This window comes from Staurois parvus, unplaced genomic scaffold (assembly GCF_062004578.1).
Source record: "Staurois parvus isolate SC_StPar_1 unplaced genomic scaffold, SC_StPar_1.0 ptg000155l, whole genome shotgun sequence".
NCBI classification, from domain to species: Eukaryota; Metazoa; Chordata; class Amphibia; order Anura; family Ranidae; genus Staurois; species Staurois parvus.
The window spans coordinates 28,675,179-28,693,731 of NW_028317951.1; the positions used below are offsets into that span (position 1 = coordinate 28,675,179).

Below are 18,553 nucleotides of genomic sequence, written 5' to 3' on the forward strand. Positions count from 1 at the left end.
TTTTGTCCTTATAGTCTTCAATGGAAACGCCTTGCAAAGCACAAAATTAGTGTTTTCGAGCATCATTTTAAGTGTTTTTTCAAGTGTTTTAACATGCGTTTTCTGTTCAAGCAGCTCTCCACCCCTTTTTCAGCAGCACTCCACACCTTTTAGTTGAAAAACGCCTGACAAAAGCTGCAAAAGTATGGAATTCTGCTAAAAAAAACCCACTCAAAACGCTGGGAAAAAACGCTTGAAAACGTAATGCTTAGGTGTGAATGTAGTCTCAAGCTTCAACACACATGTAAAATGCATGTAATACTCTTCTAAAAACACTCAATAAAGCACGTATAAAAGCTTCTGAAAATTGCTCTGCTCAGGTGTGAATGCAACCTTAATGCTGCTCTTCCAAATACGCCTGTGTGTGCATTGAAGTATAGGCTAACATTGAGGTGCTTTTACAGGCAGAAAAAAACATACCAAGCACCTGTAAAAGTGGCCCTTTTTTTAAAAACTCAATGTGCATGAAGTCTTACTCATCTTTTATTGGATGGATGTATCTGAACTTTCAATCTAAGATACAGACAAAGCAAGCCGCAAAGTGGGCAGCTAATGCAGTGTCACCTTTTTAGCTGACTCATAATATTCTGGGGATCCTTTGTCATGAATAAAATATTTATTTGTAAAACAAAGATGTGCATATATTGAAAACAAAAATATAGTATATACTGTATGTATCTGTGTATATACATACAGTAAATACATATAATATCCATTTTAAAATGTATAAATAATGGAACTGAAATCATTTTAGTTCTCCTATAAAACAGAATGTATCTACATGACATCTCTACAGCCACCTAAAGGAGTGATCCACCTGCTATCTTTAAATGGGGACTACACCTTTTTGTTTTTTAGATTTATGATGAAAAAATGTGACATTTTGTAATAAGAAGACTACACTTTGGACTTATCAGTGAGTCTCAAAAATATCTGTGAAAAGAATAATCACATAAAAGTAATTTCAGTAACAGGTAAAATTGATTCAACCCTGCAGCCATGTTTTATGGCCCACCACTGCCAGAGCACCACTACATGAGACATGTTTAATGCTAGACAGGTGTTCACTTTCTTAGAACTTGCATCGGTCCTGGAAGTCAGATGATGGAAGACTCCAGTGATGGATCAGTGCTTTGATTCAGGACAGGTAAACTGAGCAATGAGGTTTCCTTTAGAATAAAACCTTATGGATCTGCACTCTATCTGGTCTTGAAAACTGAATATTAGACTTCATGTAAGGAAATAAGAGAGAAAGAGAAAGAGGAGATGTTGGTAATAGCAACTAACCAGACTCAACTTTCAGTTAATAATAGATAATCGTTTGACATCTGACTAGTTACTAAGAACAATATATGCAGTTTTATTTTCTGCTTTTTATGGAAGGCCCACTGTGTTCAAGCTGCATGTACTGTACACTGGGGAGCAGCAGGGATATAGTACATCCATAAAACATGTAGAAAATATAATAGCACACAGCAACTGTATTTGTCCTTTCACTGTGTAGAGTAGTCGGAGTTGGGTGACCTATGTGAATCTTTGCCTTACTAATAAAGTCTTTTAGTACTTGAGCTTTTTTCTTTAGTTGAATTATTTTGTTAAAAAAAGAAATTTTACTGAAAAAAATATAAAAGAAGCCAACTGGTGACCTCTCCTTTTCAAAATGCAATGTAATAGCTTCAGTACTTTCTGGCTCACTAACCTTACATGTATGTAGATCAGGAATTATGACTTTGTGCTCACATTTTGCATAGTTTGCATACTTTCTGAGAAAATCGTATATTGAACCCAAAAACAGGACATTTTTGAGGAAGATAAGCAATAGCTGCCTTCATATTTTCCTTGAAACAGGTTTGCTTTGAGTTCTGGGGATTCTCTAAGGGGGATCTCTGCATTTAGTTCCTTTTGGGGATTTTATTAGGAAGATCTCCTCACTTCTGGGTCTGCACACATATTTTGGCCATTATGAAGGCTTCTCACTATACCTGTTGGATGTTTTATTTATTTTATATTAAAAAGAATGCAGCAGTATAGTAGCTAGGATAGCTTGTATATCAGTAGCTGGGATATACAAAAGTGGATGGGAATACCCAAAGTGGATAAGTCAGTAATTATGGCAGTGGCATTCTCACTGTTGACCCTTAGACAAAAAAAAAGCCGCCGACTAAACTCAACAGGCTATATCTATAAACATCCATAATATGTTTGAGTGGATGGTCCCTTTAAGGTTTTTTGAATAGTCCATGTAGAAGACTTAAATCCCTTTTAGTGGAGCAATAAAAGGGATTCATGTTTTTTAAATGTGGGAATCACATTAGAGTGTTGGCTTGCTAGACTTTGATTCTGATGGTTTAGGGATTATAGCAGCACAGGAGGTATCAATTTTGCATGTAGAAGAATGAACATTTTCATTAATGCTAGAAAACCAAGACCACAAAATACATAGCTTTAAAATAATGACATTTCCCACAGTTTTTTCTCACACTATTTTCTCAAAATAACTATTGGATAAATACCAAAAAAAAAGATATTGCAGCTGTGTTACATTAAGTGCTGCACATTACTGTAAAACTCACCACTGTCCGTTCTCTCCACACTGTATGAAATATACTACATCCCCTTCTTTGAGGGAGAACATGCTAGGTGAGCATGTTTCAAAACTGCTTCCCACTGAGAAAAGCTTTGAACCCTGAAACAGTAAATAAGCAAGAATGAATGTGGATGGATAAAGCAAAAACAACAACAAAAAACAAAAACAAAAGCCATTTCTCCTAAAAAAAAAAGAAAAAAGGTAGGAATGGATATACATTACAAATAATTACTTTGGAGTTAGTGGTTTCTTCTTCAATATCAGAAGAATTTGAAAGTTCATCATTGCTGGATGGAATGGCAGAAAAATCTTCATATGTTTCTAAGGAATTCAGATGTCTTGGCCAACCTTTAAGAAGATGAAGAAATGATAAAATTTCCTGACCATAGCATAGATTATGCTGATAATGTGACTGATGTAAGAAGAGAAATGTATGACAGTTATGTTAAAAAGACTTTTTGTAGAAATGTATGAGTCTGTTAAACGAAATGAGGAAACTGAGGAAATATTGACATTGCTTTTAGCAAGTATGCCTTCAAAGACTACGTGTACAGTAAATGCATACTGAAATAGACAATTACAGTCTTAAACTGGGTATACATTAAAATAATTTGTTCAACATTTTATGTTGCAAGAATGTTGAAAGAATGTTTTTTTTTTTTAATCATTACTGGGGTCAAATCGATGTTCGTTTTTGACAGTGATGACAAAAACATAAAGGAGCAGGGTGGAAAATGTCTCTCTTGTATGAACTTCTAACACTATATGTCATTTTCGTTTGGTAAAGTCCACACATTCCAAAATCAAATGTTAACAGCAAGCAAAATCTTGAATGACTTTTGAGTGGGATTCGAACATTCTGAGAATTGTGGTACAAAGTTTCCAAAGAATTTTGCATTAATTTTTGTTCTAAATTTTACTAGTGTATACCCAGCTTAACTTGTACATATGAAATCATTAAAATCCACAATGGCACCACATCAATGGAGGGATGCTCCTCTAAACAGGAGATGCGTGTGACTGAGAGATGTATACATGTGATTGAGAGAATGTATTTCTTTCCCACTGTCTTTAGGCCTGTCCATCATTAGAAATTTCTATAGGTTAATCATAGCTTCATGTTGAAACAGTAAATAGGTGATAAATTCAACATAATTAAGCTTGTCCATAAAAACCTGTTAGAAAGGAAAAGCTAAGGCATTTTTATGATAACTAACTGAATATTAGATTTCAAATTCAGTCTGATGGCAACATTTCCATTTCCTATTGCTTTGGACTCTAAATTGCAACCCAAATTTTCAGTTGGGCCTTTAAATGCCAATCCCCAGGTACACTGGTAAATGCACAGCTAAAATACATATGTGGGGCAGCACAGTAGCTACATGGTTAGCACTTCTGCCTGACAGTACTAGGGTTGTTGGCTGGAATCCCAACCTTGACACCACCTGCCTGGAGTTTGCATGTTCTCCCTGTGCCTGCGTGGGTTTCCTCCAGGTACTCCAGTTTCCTCCCACACTCCAAAGACATGCCGGTAGGTTAATTGGATCCTGTCTAAATTGTCCCTAGTATGTGTATGTATGAATGTAAGTTAGGGACCTTAGATTGTACACCCTTTGAGGGTTAGGGACTGATGTGAATGTACAATATATATGTAAAAGTGTTACGTAAATTGACGGCACTATATCAGTACCTGAAATAAATAAATATGTGGGAACCGTTTTACCCAACATAAGATTTGCAATGTTTGCAGCTTTTGTAATCCATGCATCCTTATCAGCTACAGCTCAGACCTCAAATTATATTGCAGCAGCACTGCTTGATCAAGAAACTTCCACCCTGCTCAGTGGACAATGAAAGGGCAGCAGAACACTGATGAGATCATCCTTCTGCTCCCTTCCTGCTTTAAAAATATTTTGTTCAGCACCTGACTGCTAGTACTGCCCCTCCCTCCCTCAGTATTGCTGTGCAGGGGACTACATGTTAGTATTAAAATAACTTCCGCTAATAGCTTCCACTAGGCACAAGGTTCTTCCACTAGTTACATAAAAAAACCCCACACATATATTTATTATTGATGTTTTTATATCAGCCTGGAGTTTAGCTTTAATGCTTTCTAACATCTCCTCAGTGAACATTTTTTAATAAGCCTGCTATTCCGTCTTTTTATTGCATTGCTATTGAACCACTAATATCTATGGCTTGTTTTCTTAGCATAGAATGCTTATTTCAAAAACTGGATGGATTTAGAAAAAAAAAATACCAGCTGTACATATACACATTTTTATAGTACGCATGAAGATAACCATATACAGTATGAGTGATCACTTTGAGCTGACTGAGCGGAGATATAATGCTATTCAAGAATACTGACATAGATGGAAAATAAATCATAGCCATAATACATAATTATACAGTGTCTAAGGTATACATGCATAGGATAACTTAAAAGGCACGCAAGTCTTTTTTTAATTGCAGTGTAACAATATTAGACACAGAACAATAATACAGTCAATAACAAAATGTAAGTAAAAGCATGCACTAATAATTGTAGACATATAAAACACTTTGAGATCACACATGCAACAATGACTTTGGTTGGCAACATCATTTGACACTCAAAGTGTACAGTTACATTGTATAAAGTGTATTGTCCATAAGATGTGCGTTCCACTCTAAAGACCACCCCAAATATTAGAGGGAGGCTGGATGTGCAAGCACAATAGGACCTCCCTAAAGCCTTGTATACACAATCAGAAAATTGTACGAAAAATACTGCTTTCAAAGCAATCGTACGATAATCTGATCATTAGTACATAGCTATTGCCTGAAATTATTTGAAGGGACAAGCACAAAAATTTTTCTCGTATGATAACAGATCGTACAATTTTTATTTAATCAGTCCAGTTTTTGCCTGAAAATACAATACAAAACATTACATCGCTTCCAAATTTTTATTCTGTCGTACGAGAATTTTCATAACTTTAGTAACCTCTTCATTTTGGATATGGAGACTAGCAAGCAAAAAAAAAAGAACGATCATTCGTACAATATTCTCATTGTGTCACCGCCAACAGGGCTTCCATCTTTACTCAGTCTTCTCTCCGGGTTCATGGGCTCCAATCCTAGACGTCAGTCTAGGAGTCACTGTTTACAGCACAGAGCTCTGAAGGAATGGCATGGGTATGCTATTTCTTTAGAGCGCATGCACCAGCTGCTGCACAAGTAAATATCTCTTAAATAGTGCATGTTTAGGAGATATTTATAGTACCTACAGGTTGGCCTTATTATAGGCTTACCTGTATGTAAAACATTAACAATAGGACTTTACTACCACTTTAAGAAAAGGCATCCAAGTTTTTAGGACACTAGCAAAAAAATTAGGCATGATGTTTAAAGGCAGGATATCAGGGGCTGGCTTAACAATTTCTGTCTGCCATTTAATGTTCCAACCTCGTGTAGGTGGCAGTATACCAAACTGTTTAAGAATTTCTTAATTCCTATATCTCTCAATGAAAGATAAAGAGTCAGTTTTGTGACACTTCACTCCAGCACTGTGCAGGAATGCCTTTTCACAAAATATGAAATTGTCAGCTTTTCAAAGATCCTGCAAGAACACTGAACGATGTCACCCTCATCTACGCCAATAGGCCAAAAGTCATGGTCTTAAAGTGGAGTTCCACCAAAAAGGGGAAGTTCCGCTTTAAGGACTGCTCCCCCGCTCCCCATTAAGGATTGGCACTTTTGGAGGCAGGGGGGTGATCAGGTACCCGAATCTGACAGGTACTCGCTCCCACTTTTGGTCCGATTGCCTAAGCGACCGGAAGCGGAAGGTGTCCTCCCTCCCTGTAGTCTTTTGGGACATGTGACAGGTCCCAGAAGACTACAAGACCATTTATGAAGCGCAGCGCTACTCGTGCATGCGCAGTGGGTACCCGGCTGTGAAGCAGCAAGCTATCACAGCCGGGTGCCCACACTGAAGATGCCGGCACCTGGAACGGGCTGCGGGGGATACACCTCGGGACAGGTAAGTGGCTGTTTTTTAAAAGTCAACAACTACAGTTTTTGTAGCTTTTATTTTTTGACAGGGTGAGTGGAAGTCCGCTTTAATATTTTGACATTATTTTTGGTAATCTTCTTTTCTTATGCGATTTGAATTGAGACGTGGGGCTACAATATAGGGTTTACATGCTGCAATTGCAATGTCTACTTTAAAGTTACTAGACTACATTCTGTTGACATGGGCCCTAAAGCACATAAAGATCTGTTTTACCAAATTTCAGAATTGCGTTTCAAATGTATGCTGTGGGTTGTGTGTACATTACTAGCACATTCATGCAATGTTTTCACCCGAATGTCCATGAAGCTGATCACATTCTTGTGCACTGTACACTACCAAGCTGCCATTGTCATGATTAGCAGGCTTGTTGGAAAGAATAAACAGCTAAAGCTTTCTGACACTATTCACAAATGCACAAAATAACCTAGACATGAAGGGGTTAAAATTAAACCATCAAGATGCCTGAAATACAGGAGGGGGAAGTGGATACAGTTTGTACAAAGCATGAAAATATATGTAAAGTATGTGGCAATGAAAAAGATAACAGAGATAGCATACAATAGGTAACCACGTACAAAGACAATCATGCAAGACCACATTTAGTACATTACATCATATATACCTTCTAAACCCAAGGGAGTAGGGTCACTCTTTATTTCATGTCTCTTTGCTTTCACATCAGGACCAAGAGGACCTAATAGTGGACAAACATGAAAAAGTGCAAGCCTGTTGAGTGTTTGAACTGTGTAATTATCAAGGACTGAAAACTGAGGTGAAATGTGAGCCACATTGCTCATCGCTGTCATAGTCACAAGTGAAATGTCAACAGTAAAATATGCACTGTAGTACGTTACAAATGGTAAAAATAGACTCTTTTTAGTCATCATTGGCACATTAGGGCGATTTTTTTCTTTCTTTCCCTCTAGTAGACACAACACAAAGCTACAGGAAATCTATCCACATTAAGCCTGGGTTCATATATGTGTGGTGCGGTATATCACATGTGATTCGTACAGGAACCGCACCGCATTCCTGTGCAAATCACATACGAATTGTGCGCGTTGCGACTGGAGACATACATTTTGTATGGCTATATGGGCACCCACACCAAAAACGTTAAGGACCCTTTTTGGGTCCACACTAGAATCGGATCGCATGGGTATTCACTCCTATGCGATCCGATTCTGCACATCGCACTGCGTTTTGCAGACTGCTTTCGGGGTGTTGTTAACTTAATATACACACCCGCAGCGGTTCACATAAACGGGGTGGGATTCTGATGCGGTGCGGAATTGGCACTGAAAACGCTGCAAATATCGCACCACATCAGTGTGAACCAGGGCTCAGGGAAATTCTCTCTTAGACAATTGTCATTGTCAATTGGGTGAGCAACATAGAAGGCCTTTTCTTTATTCCTGTTCAGCTTGAGCTTTTGGATTTTTTTCACTTTCAGTTCCACTGACAATGGTCGCTCTTGCAATCAGAGAGGGTGAATCTTCCCAGGGGGGACACAGACCATGATAAAACCCAATAAGTAATAGACCATGTCCACGGTGCTGTATAATTGCTACACAAGGCATGTTGTAATTTAATGTAAAAAATATATATTTTAAATATGTAGCTGTTCTGTAAATTATCAATGAACTGTTGATGTACAGAGAGCTTCCAGAAATGTAACTTCCTGCTTGTGTGATTCGCTTCCTGATTTTCCCAAAAGTCTGCACTAAGACACAAGTCAAATTTTAGGCAAACCAATAGGAATTTCAGTTTTGGTGAAATACTCCCCAAGGGTTAAAAACTTCTAAAGGGACCCTTTACAGACCCTGCAGTGGAAAACTGAGAGTGCACCAGGGGATTTTAATGAACCAAACCCCGCCATTCAGGTTCAGTCTGTAAAGGACAAAGTGAAATAAACAACTCTTTCTTCAGAGCAACAAAAGACTGGAATCTGCTATTCAGTTTTTTAAAATTTCAGCAATGTACATTGGTCACCCAGAGGGTTTTTTTTTTTTTTCAACAAAAGTAGAGCTACTCTTTAAAAGTAAATAGATGGTCAATTTAAAGTTGGAAAACTACTGTCAGATTTAACAAGCAGGGATCTAGAGGTAACTACAAATAAGATTTGCAAAAGATGTCTGACCAAGCTCAATGTTGTAATCTGCAGGTCAGTTATACATAACAGAATGTACCCTGGAAGCTATGTATAGGTACAGAGAGAGAGAAAACAGGTGGCGCACACACCTAGTGCATTATCCAAGGTTTATTGTAGGAATGAAATAATAAAAACATACTCACAGACGAAGCATGTATCTAAAAAGCGTAGAAAAATGACAATGGCCACAACGGCGGGCAAGGTGTTCTCACTGTCAGTGCGGTCAAATGGCTGATGCGTTTCGGGGACGAATCCCTTTCCTCAGAGCTGATGACCAACCTCTGATGCTGATGTATGATGTATGGGATGCATGGACAGAAAGAGCCTTGCTATTGATGTCAGCCATTTGACCGCACTGACATTGAGAACACCTTGCCCGCCGTTGTGGCCATTGTCATTTTTCTATGCTTTTTAGATAATGCTTCGTCTGTGAGTATGTTTTTATTGTTTCATTCCTACAATAAACCTTGGATAATGCACTAGGTGTGTGCGCCACCTGTTTTCTCTCTATCCAGTGGCTGATTTCCCCGTCTGAGGAGGGCTGCACCCCTAGAACATTTCCTTTGGTTGTCGCTGTCCTGGTACCCTTGGCTTCCCTTTTGGCTGTGCATATCCTGAGGCGCTGGAGAGTACATACGATATCCGGTTCAGCTATGTATAGGTACACCCAGACACCTTTGGTGCCTGCTTGTCAGTCTAGCAGTGTAGTAACTTTATGTGCTTTTGAGCTGCAATTAACCTCCTTCAGACCTTCATTTGACTTGTTTATGCGGCTTTTGCATTCCCATAGACTTGTATAGTGTAAGAAGCAGTTCTGATGCAGACAAAAGCCCATATTGATGGCTCTTAGAGTAAACAGTAAGGTGTACTGTCTGCAGACCCAGCACAATGTTTCCATGCAAATACTGACGATTGCTTTTGCAAGGGCCTATGCCCCCTTTCCTCTGTACCAAGGTTCTGGTCTGGCACCAACCACTACCTTCAGGTTGGGGGACAAGTGTAACTGTGTTATACATATACTACTCTCATCTTAGGTTAGATTTTTTGCAACTAATAGAGGTTACTGAAAGTGTTCCTTTGCAGCAGAAGTAGTTTGACGTTTTTTCACAGGTTTTTTGTTTTTACAATAAAATATGCAATCAGGCCAGAGAACCCAAACTATAGTACACAACTCAACAGAGTTCAAAGCACTTTTCACTTTTGTTTTCAACAAAATATATAATTAGACTAGGCATTCCCAAACATTTGCAGTCAATGTTACCTAACTGAAATAACTGAATCACAGAACTATAGCTGTTAAAGCAAAACTAAACTACACCCCCCCATCTTTCTGCAGCCAAAGACAGTGCCAGCTTAGCTTCTGTTAGACCGGCGGGTGCCATGGTTCTGCACAAGTGATCACCTACTGTATGACAACAGCCATTTGAGAGCTTGAATATTTGGTTGAGAGCTTACATAGACATGCTGACAATTGTGACAGTTATCACCAGAGGCAGGCCTTATAATTTAAATAAAACACTGCAGAAAACAACATTAGCATGTTTGATTAAGGATTTAATGTCAAATATTGATCATCCCTAACTACAGCTTTGTTTTGGGAAACCGTTCAATTGTTGGTCCTAAAGGGTAAGTCCATTTTTGTGGGAACACAATAGCACATAAGAAAATAATATAGCATACACAGTTGCTGCACAAACTATATTGTAATTTATTGTTATAGAAATGACCTTTCCATTTCAATCTGCAGCACTGTAGCTTTCTGTACTATTCAATGCAATATGTCAACCTGGAGATGTTCCAAACATCACTACTGTACAGAACACCTCCAAAAATGTAATTTCGTGCTTGTGTGATTGGCTCACTGATTTTTCTAGTCTGCACTAAGACAAGAGTAATAGTTTGGGCACTTGGTAAACGTCATAAACCACACCTTCCCATTCAAAATCAATATCTAAAAGACATGGTCAAATAAACAGCAATTTCTTTTGAGCAGAAACAGGTAGGATTCCGCAACAAAGTTTGTTAAAATTCTTGCAATTTATATTGATCACCCAGAGGGGAATGCTTTTTTCTCCACAAAAGTGGAGTTACTCTTTAAGATGGCTATACACGTTTAGATATTTTTCATTCAGCCTGCTGTTCAATCAAACATTTTCTGTTTGGCTTCTTCTATTTTTCAATCAAAAGACTTTGAGTGGAAGGTGGGCCAACAGGGCCACCCATGTAGCACATTTTGGCCCGATAAACATCATAAATTCGCATAGTGTATAGCAAGCTTTAGTTCCGATTTAATGTTTTATGATCATTTTCTCAGATAATCGTGAATCAGAATTTTTGGTTAAATTAGATTTATGATATATGTTTAATTATATTTTAATTATTTTCTTCTTTTTTTTTATCACATCTCTATATTTAGGTATTACCAGGGGCGGACTGACAACTCATGGGGCCCCCGGGCAATAGGGGATCATGGGGCCCCTGTGTCCTTGCTCAAACTCAAAAAAGCCTATGAAAAAGGTACCAGGGGCATCTCATTGGGCCCCCTACTGACCCCGCTCCCTCGGGCAATGCCCAACTTTCCACATGGTCAGTCCGCCCCTGGGTATTACTATTTACTTCTATTTTGATTTATACTCCTTTTGCTTGGATAGCAGTTATATTTAATTATTTCTTGTTTAGTTGTTCCTTAGAAATACAGGCTTCAGTATAAAATCTTACTTTCTTAATATTTTTCTTTCTAAGCAACCCTTTAAACTAGTATTTGGGCTTGTGTAGATGGGTATACTGTATGCAGGTTGCTTTCAGATGCATTCACCTTGCTTTTCAGATGAGTTTGAGACAATAAGGCCTCGTTCACACCATGGTGCAGTGAAGTTCGTTTTTCTGCACATGTTCTGGAAGGGCACAATTGTTATCTAAGTGCCCTCTTCACACCACAACACTAGTATCATGTGCAAATTTTTTCTACAATGTATGCAGTTTTCTGCATGGAAAAAAAACTGAGGTGACATCAACATTGTGGTATGAACAGGGCAGAAGGGAAACTGATGACACAGGGTGTGATGTCTATCTCTGCATTAAAAAATGCGCATGAAAGCAGATGTCACCATGCATATAAACTCACTGAAACATGCAAGAAAACCGATGTAAACTCGTGTTTCTGCAGATGAAATCTGCTTAATTTCTTCCATCAGTTTTTATGCACGTATGATGTGAATGAGGCCTAATAGGTGGAGAAAAGCAGTTCTGATGCAAACGAAAGCCAGTCGACACAGGCCTTGATACAGCTCCTTTTTATCCACAAAAACAGCTCCAGGAATATGTAAATAGCATGCAGCATTCTACTGGTGTGCCACTAACAGACTGCCTGTGTGTACTGGGTTATGCAAGATCAATATACTTCTTACAGTAACATACTTAACATTTTCTCAATTTATACCCATTTCTGTCTCTGTTTTGCAGAAATGACAGATATGGCTACTCAAAACCAAATTTATTCATTTATGAAAGGGAAAAAAAAAAGGATTTGCCCATTATAGGAATCGATTTTTAGATTTTATTATATGCTTTGCACTGGAGAATAAGCAAGAAATCTGACTTGTGGCTACTAACAGCTATTTCTCTTTTTGCAGCCCTTATTTTACACATCAGAATAATATTATCATTTTCAGTTTCACACAAGATTGTTTATATTGGCCTCCTAATGAAGCCTTGTATATCCCTTTAGGATTGGACTTTCATTTCTATTATATCATTGTTTGATTTATACTAAATATGTTTTTATATTTCCACTATATTTGTGGTTTTAGTTACTGATGCTGATATTATTTGTATCACTTTCTTTATTTTCATTATAATTTTTATGGTCAGAGGTTTTGCACATTATTTGTTTATTTTGTTTTTCCTGTATCCACAGTATAGTGTGCAGCATTATCTTCTAGCACTAAGTGCATAACTATTTGGTGATTCATTTACATTAGAATAATAGTCCATGGAAGAATGTGCCCTGGGTGGTTTGCCTTTAGCTCATGATCATCTCAATGCTATCTATCTATCTATCTATCTATCTATCTATCTATCTATCTACACACAAACACAGTGGATGTGTGGGCGTGTATGTGTGTATATATATATATATATATATATATATATATATATATATATATATAATTTTTGATATACAAACATCTTTAGTGACAAAGCACAGAAATCAAAGACCTCTGTGATTTCCAAAATCCAATGTGGATGTAAATGGTGGCATGTCTGTGGCTTAGAGAAAACCTCTTAAATATGGAATTTTGATCACTGTTAGTTGTTAGTAATGCATGTGAGTAATTGTTAGTAATGAGTAATACTGTCACCCATATGAAAAGCAATAGCTGAACATGCGCAGACATAACAAAAAAAAAAAACATTAAAGAGGACCTACCTAGGCTGATGAATGCTCAGCTGCAAAGTATTGCTCCTTATAGCTACTAATGGTGAACATGCATTGAATAAGGGCAGCCCATTCATGTAAATGGACTTTCTAATGCACCAAAAAAGGTGAATGCACTATTTTATGTAATATAGTGTACCACTATGCATAGAAGTTCATTGCCGTGCATTATGTTGTGCTATGACGCAGGAGGTGCCATAAAGAATAATTATCACCACTGTGCACCAATTGCCATAACCTATGATTCTGGGCATTGTGGTAAAGAAATCAACAATAATACATTGCAGGAATGCACTGGTGTTTACCTGGACTTGAGGAATCCTCTGTGTACAGAAAAGTCTAAACTGACACTGCTGACTTCTCCTCCTAAAAATGCTAGTTGTCTGGTTCCTATAATGACCTAATAGACTTGATACTTTTTGTGCCACAGACCAGTAACAGGTAGGCAGATCAGGAATTCTGCCTTTAATCCGATTTCACTAGCTGCATGCTTTTTCAAGATTAGTGGCTTAGAATATAATGGACTGGATGACTAGCAGGCAAGTAGCATTTCAGGAGGTCAGTAATGGCAGCCCACTTATTTCTTTCCACACAGGTTTCTCCTGTAGACCCATGACAGGTAAGAAGAGGAAAGAACAGTTAAAAAGCATTTATAGAATTTATACTGTATGTAACAGTACAGTTAAGTGACTTCAGATCAAAAGCAAACTTTGAAGTTTATCTACCTTTTATACGAGCTGGAACTTTTATAGAAGTTGAACTGATAGAGGAAGCTAAAGAAAATCGACGAGTGGCTTCTTTCTCCTTAGACTCTGGTTCTAAGTGAACACACAGATGTAAAGCGATGATTTGTTAATCAGCACAGTAGTAAGAAAAATTAGGCATAACATTAAAGGACCAGTATACTGACAAGGTACACTTTTCATATAACCAAGGGGATTTTTCATCCCATCTCCTGATGGAATACAAATCACTGCTGATTGAACAATGGTGTACAATGGAGGAAACCGAACAGCAACTCCTACGCACCAGTGGAAGAAAAACAGGATTGAATAATATGTCTATACATCACACATAACTTTAGAGACCTAATCCTGTAGGTAAAGCACCTACTCCATACAAAACTTTTTTCTTAAAGTGTTACTAAACCAACAACATATATGTATATGCAGTAAGGCATGCTTGTTATACTCACTGTGGAACCAAAGTGGTTAATCCTCCATATTGTGTAAAAAGACTGTTTGATCCTGTCCTCTCTGATCCCCCCCCCTTTTTCTGCTGTCCCCAATTCATCTGCTGATAGTACAGAGCACTACGAGTCACTCTGCACATGCTCAGATAAGTGTGTGTTGCTAGAGAGTTTTTTTTTTCTTTGGGAGGGTGCATGTGATCAGCACAGAGCCAATCAGCACTGTCCAGACAGGGTCAGAGGTTATGCAACCTCATAGGACAGTCAGAGGAGAATGAAAACAGCTCCTACAAGCTTTAACCAGTGCTCAGCTGGACACTGATAGAAGTCACAAGACCGCTATATACTGCTGATGAAAAAAAGGTATTTAGCAGTTTATATTTACTAAAATAATTGCATTTCCATGTTCTGTATATTGTGGGAGACCAGATAGAGTGAATGCAGGGTCCTGGGTTTAGTAACATTTTAGGTTTGGGGTAGAGTAGGGAAGAGTTAGAATGTCTGTCAGGTTTTTATTCCTGTCTATCTGCATATGGCAATCAGCAATAAAGACCTGGCAGGATCTAACCTTTTACCACTCTACTAAAATTGTTTTTGTTGATATATCTGACTCTGCTGGAGAGATAACCTTTCAAATCATATCCCTTTGATCTACTGTTAGCAGAAATGAAGCTGGGGATTCTTCAAATGAGGATGCAAACAGCCATAAAAGCCAGACAGTTTATACTCCACCATCAAACAATGTGAACAGACCTACAAAAACAGGATCTGACCCATTACACCTGTATTGTAAATGTAAATGTCCTGCTGCTGTTTCTACTCCTACTTCACATAATAGCAATAAATTACCTCCAGTATATCTGAAAAAGAACAATAGACAAATATCTATGGCAAGGTCATAGTAGCAATTAGGCTTACTGTGTTAAAAAAAGCGTCACTTACGACCATGGATTAGTCATGGCATAACAACAAGCAAAATCTGGCTCTGCTGGAAACAGACAAGTACTTTTTAAACTTTATGAATTTTATATATGAAACCTTTTGATGTTGACCCCAACAAGGATAACTGAAATGCCACATCAGGACACTTAGACAAAATTCACATTGACTTTCAGTAAAATGCAGGAAATATGGATGTACATTTCCATCCATTTTATGCACATTGACTTGCATACATGTATCACTTTAACGAAATGCAACGCATCTCAACACAGCATTGTAGTGTGAACAGGACACATAAAAAGCAATTGCTTTTTATGTGTCTATGCAGTGACCTGAATTTTACAAGTGCACTAAAATGCAGCTCAGCGCAAGTCAATGCCCGTTAAAACGCACATGAAATGGATGGAAATGTATATCCATTTTCCCTGCATTTTACTGCAAGTCAGTGTGAATTCAGCCTCACTGTAAAACTCTCAATACATGAATGCCTTAGGGCCATTTACCCTGATTCGCTTTTGCCCTGCTTAAAAGTGCAAGAAAAATGCAATAAAAAATACTTCCCTTTAAACCTTATGGATCTCTGCGGGTGTGGTGCATTTTGCAAAGTCCTTTGCATGCTGCATCATTGATGCCCTGTTTCAATAGTGCAATTGTGTTTTTGGTGCGCTTTTTGATTGCCATGTTTCACAGGTGCATGCTGGGAGTCAGGCAACCAGTAAACATATTAAAAACACACCAAGCATACCATGTTTTTATATGCACCAGTGTAAAGGGCCCTAAACCAGAGGTGTAATCAGCTGGCTCCTCCATGCTGAGTGTATCTTATCTTTGGCAATGGCAAATAAACCAGGTGCTAACCCAGGACAAGGATGTTTTAATATGTTTTTACTTATCTGTTGTTCAATTCCCTAAACATAGCCTTTTGGAAACAGATGATCCAATTATGTGCCTGGATAATGAGACAAAGCTCAATGGAGGACCCGTGTGTTACCTTAGGTTCACACCTAAGCAATTTCTGCAGCATTTTGCATTTTTCAGAAATGCAGTACAGCCCATGTAACATGATTTCTTATGGGACAGGTTCACATCTCTGTGTTTTCACCAGGTGCTTTATTTGGAAAGAGTCAGGGACTTTTTTGAACGCAAAACATTGCATTTTTGGTTCTATAAATTTCAATGGGAATGCTGCAGAAAAGCATGTATTGCGTTTTTGATGCATTTTGCGTTTAAAATCTGCCAAGCAACAAGAAAAATACAAAAAAATTTAAAAACCTCCACAAATGCATCAAAAACATGGCAAAAATGCATAAAAAAGCAAGTGCAAAAACACAAAACGCAATGCAAAACGCAATGCAGAAAATCAGCAAACACCACCTGCATAGGTGTGAACCTAGACTAAAGACATTTACAATGCTAACCCTAAATGTAAAATCCCTGCTGAAATCAGCTGAACTTGTCATACTGAACTAATGAAAAACGACAGCTATCTCGTCCGTACAAACTCACACTTACTGTATTGGGCTGCATCCATCATTGATCCATCAGTCAACTAATCTACAGCAGCCCATTACAGTCAGTACAAAAAAGGGACATCAAAGGCCTAAATATAGCTAAAAGATGATCTGACATCTGCTACTGACTTAAGGAGAGATTGAGACTAAATGATTTACAATTTAAAAGCCAATCAAACTCATTTTATGTATGGAAGATATCAGGGATATGTTAACCTCTTTGCTGAAAACGATGTCTCTGAAGTTAAATCAATATACCATTTGCCAATTTGGTTGTTACATTAAAAAAGTAAATGCTGCATACAAAAAAAAGATAAAGCTGTGGCAATGCTGATGACCTATAAAACTGAATTACATGTTGCAGCTAAGTTATATACTGTACTCCAGGGTGAATTAAATAGTAAATTCTGGCACTGAAGTATTTGGCTGGTCTTCAAAGTAGATGCCCTAACAGGAGAGTTGAGTATGCAAAAAAGTATACTGCAGGTGTGGTTACAAGAAAGGTTAGTGTGAGACAAGCCTCAGTAGGATTTATATTTTTTTCAGCATAACCCGTTAAAGCAGTTGTTAGACATACAAACAATACATAGATTAGATTGGTAAAATTTAAGGGCATCATCACCATCCAGTACAGTAAAAGGAAGAACGTGTTAACCTCCACAATGAAACTGATGACTTACATGCAATTTTTAGGTGTAATGAACCATCAACAATACAGCATGCCCATGTCTAGGGTTTTATATGGTAAGCAAAATACAGTGAGTAATAAATACATGAAATTATATTTTAAAGCATATGATTTAAGACAGGGAAAGGTACAACATAGTAAACTAAAGAGTACAGACACAATCTGCACACAAAATGTTTACCAGGGAAAGTAGGTGTGGGAAAGATAAAAATAATAATAATTAATGATTATTATTATTATTACCATTACCCTTACTCTGCCATTCACCTCCTAATTCATATACTTACAGAAGAAAAACTAAAGTAGAGAAAAGGACTTCTGTGGAAGTAAAAGGCAAACAACAATTACAATTCTTATTATTTGTAGAAAGGTGTGGCAGAGTGTAACGTTTCTGGAAAGGAAATTAATTTAGGAATTTAGTACGGTAGTAAATTTTCACACAAAAAAACAAGTCTACATGAACTGGTTATTGAAAATGTATGTCTGTACTTGAGTATACTCATTGATTGTTGCTTCACTAAACTAAAAACAATGTAACAGTCTGCAACTAAAATTTTGTAGGAAATAGTTATAGAAATTCTATCCCCTTTCTATTGCATTCTAAAACTGGTTACATATGATTGCAAGCAGGTAGGACAAGATTTTTTACCTAACTGAAATATGTAAAAGTATTGCATTTTTTAGCCATATGGAGATTCCTACATATGTCTTTGAAGGCAGGTATTGATACTTAATGACACGTTGGTGACAAATGTGTGAAGCAGTCAGTGTACTCCAAGTCACAAGCATGCAGTGCTTAGTGGACTATCCCACTGGGAGTATCTTCATTCAACCCCACTAAAAGGATTTTGAAAGAGCCATCTTAACTTGTGTATTAGAGGATTATTATCCCTGGTAGACAATGAGCAAAATCAAGACAGATACAGTATTATAAGGTCACTCACACCACT

The 18,553-nt window shown here is 37.6% G+C and overlaps 1 protein-coding gene across 7 annotated transcripts in view; it reads right to left on the bottom strand.

Moving 5' to 3' along the window:
- Nucleotides 1-18,553, bottom strand: part of MCF2L2 (MCF.2 cell line derived transforming sequence-like 2) — a 371,113-nt gene that overhangs the window by 20,445 nt on the left and 332,115 nt on the right. For 3 of the 7 annotated variants that reach the window (XM_089675583.1, XM_089675585.1, XM_089675582.1), the window contains 4 exons: nt 13,999-14,091; nt 7,306-7,377; nt 2,859-2,974; nt 2,613-2,725 (listed from right to left, as the gene is read on the bottom strand). In XM_089675583.1, coding sequence (XP_089531709.1) covers nt 2,613-2,725; nt 2,859-2,974; nt 7,306-7,377; nt 13,999-14,091 — 394 coding nt within the window. The remainder of the gene's footprint in view (nt 1-2,612; nt 2,726-2,858; nt 2,975-7,305; nt 7,378-13,998; nt 14,092-18,553) is intronic. The other 4 variants (XM_089675584.1, XM_089675586.1, XM_089675587.1 and 1 more) reach the window with 3 other exon arrangements.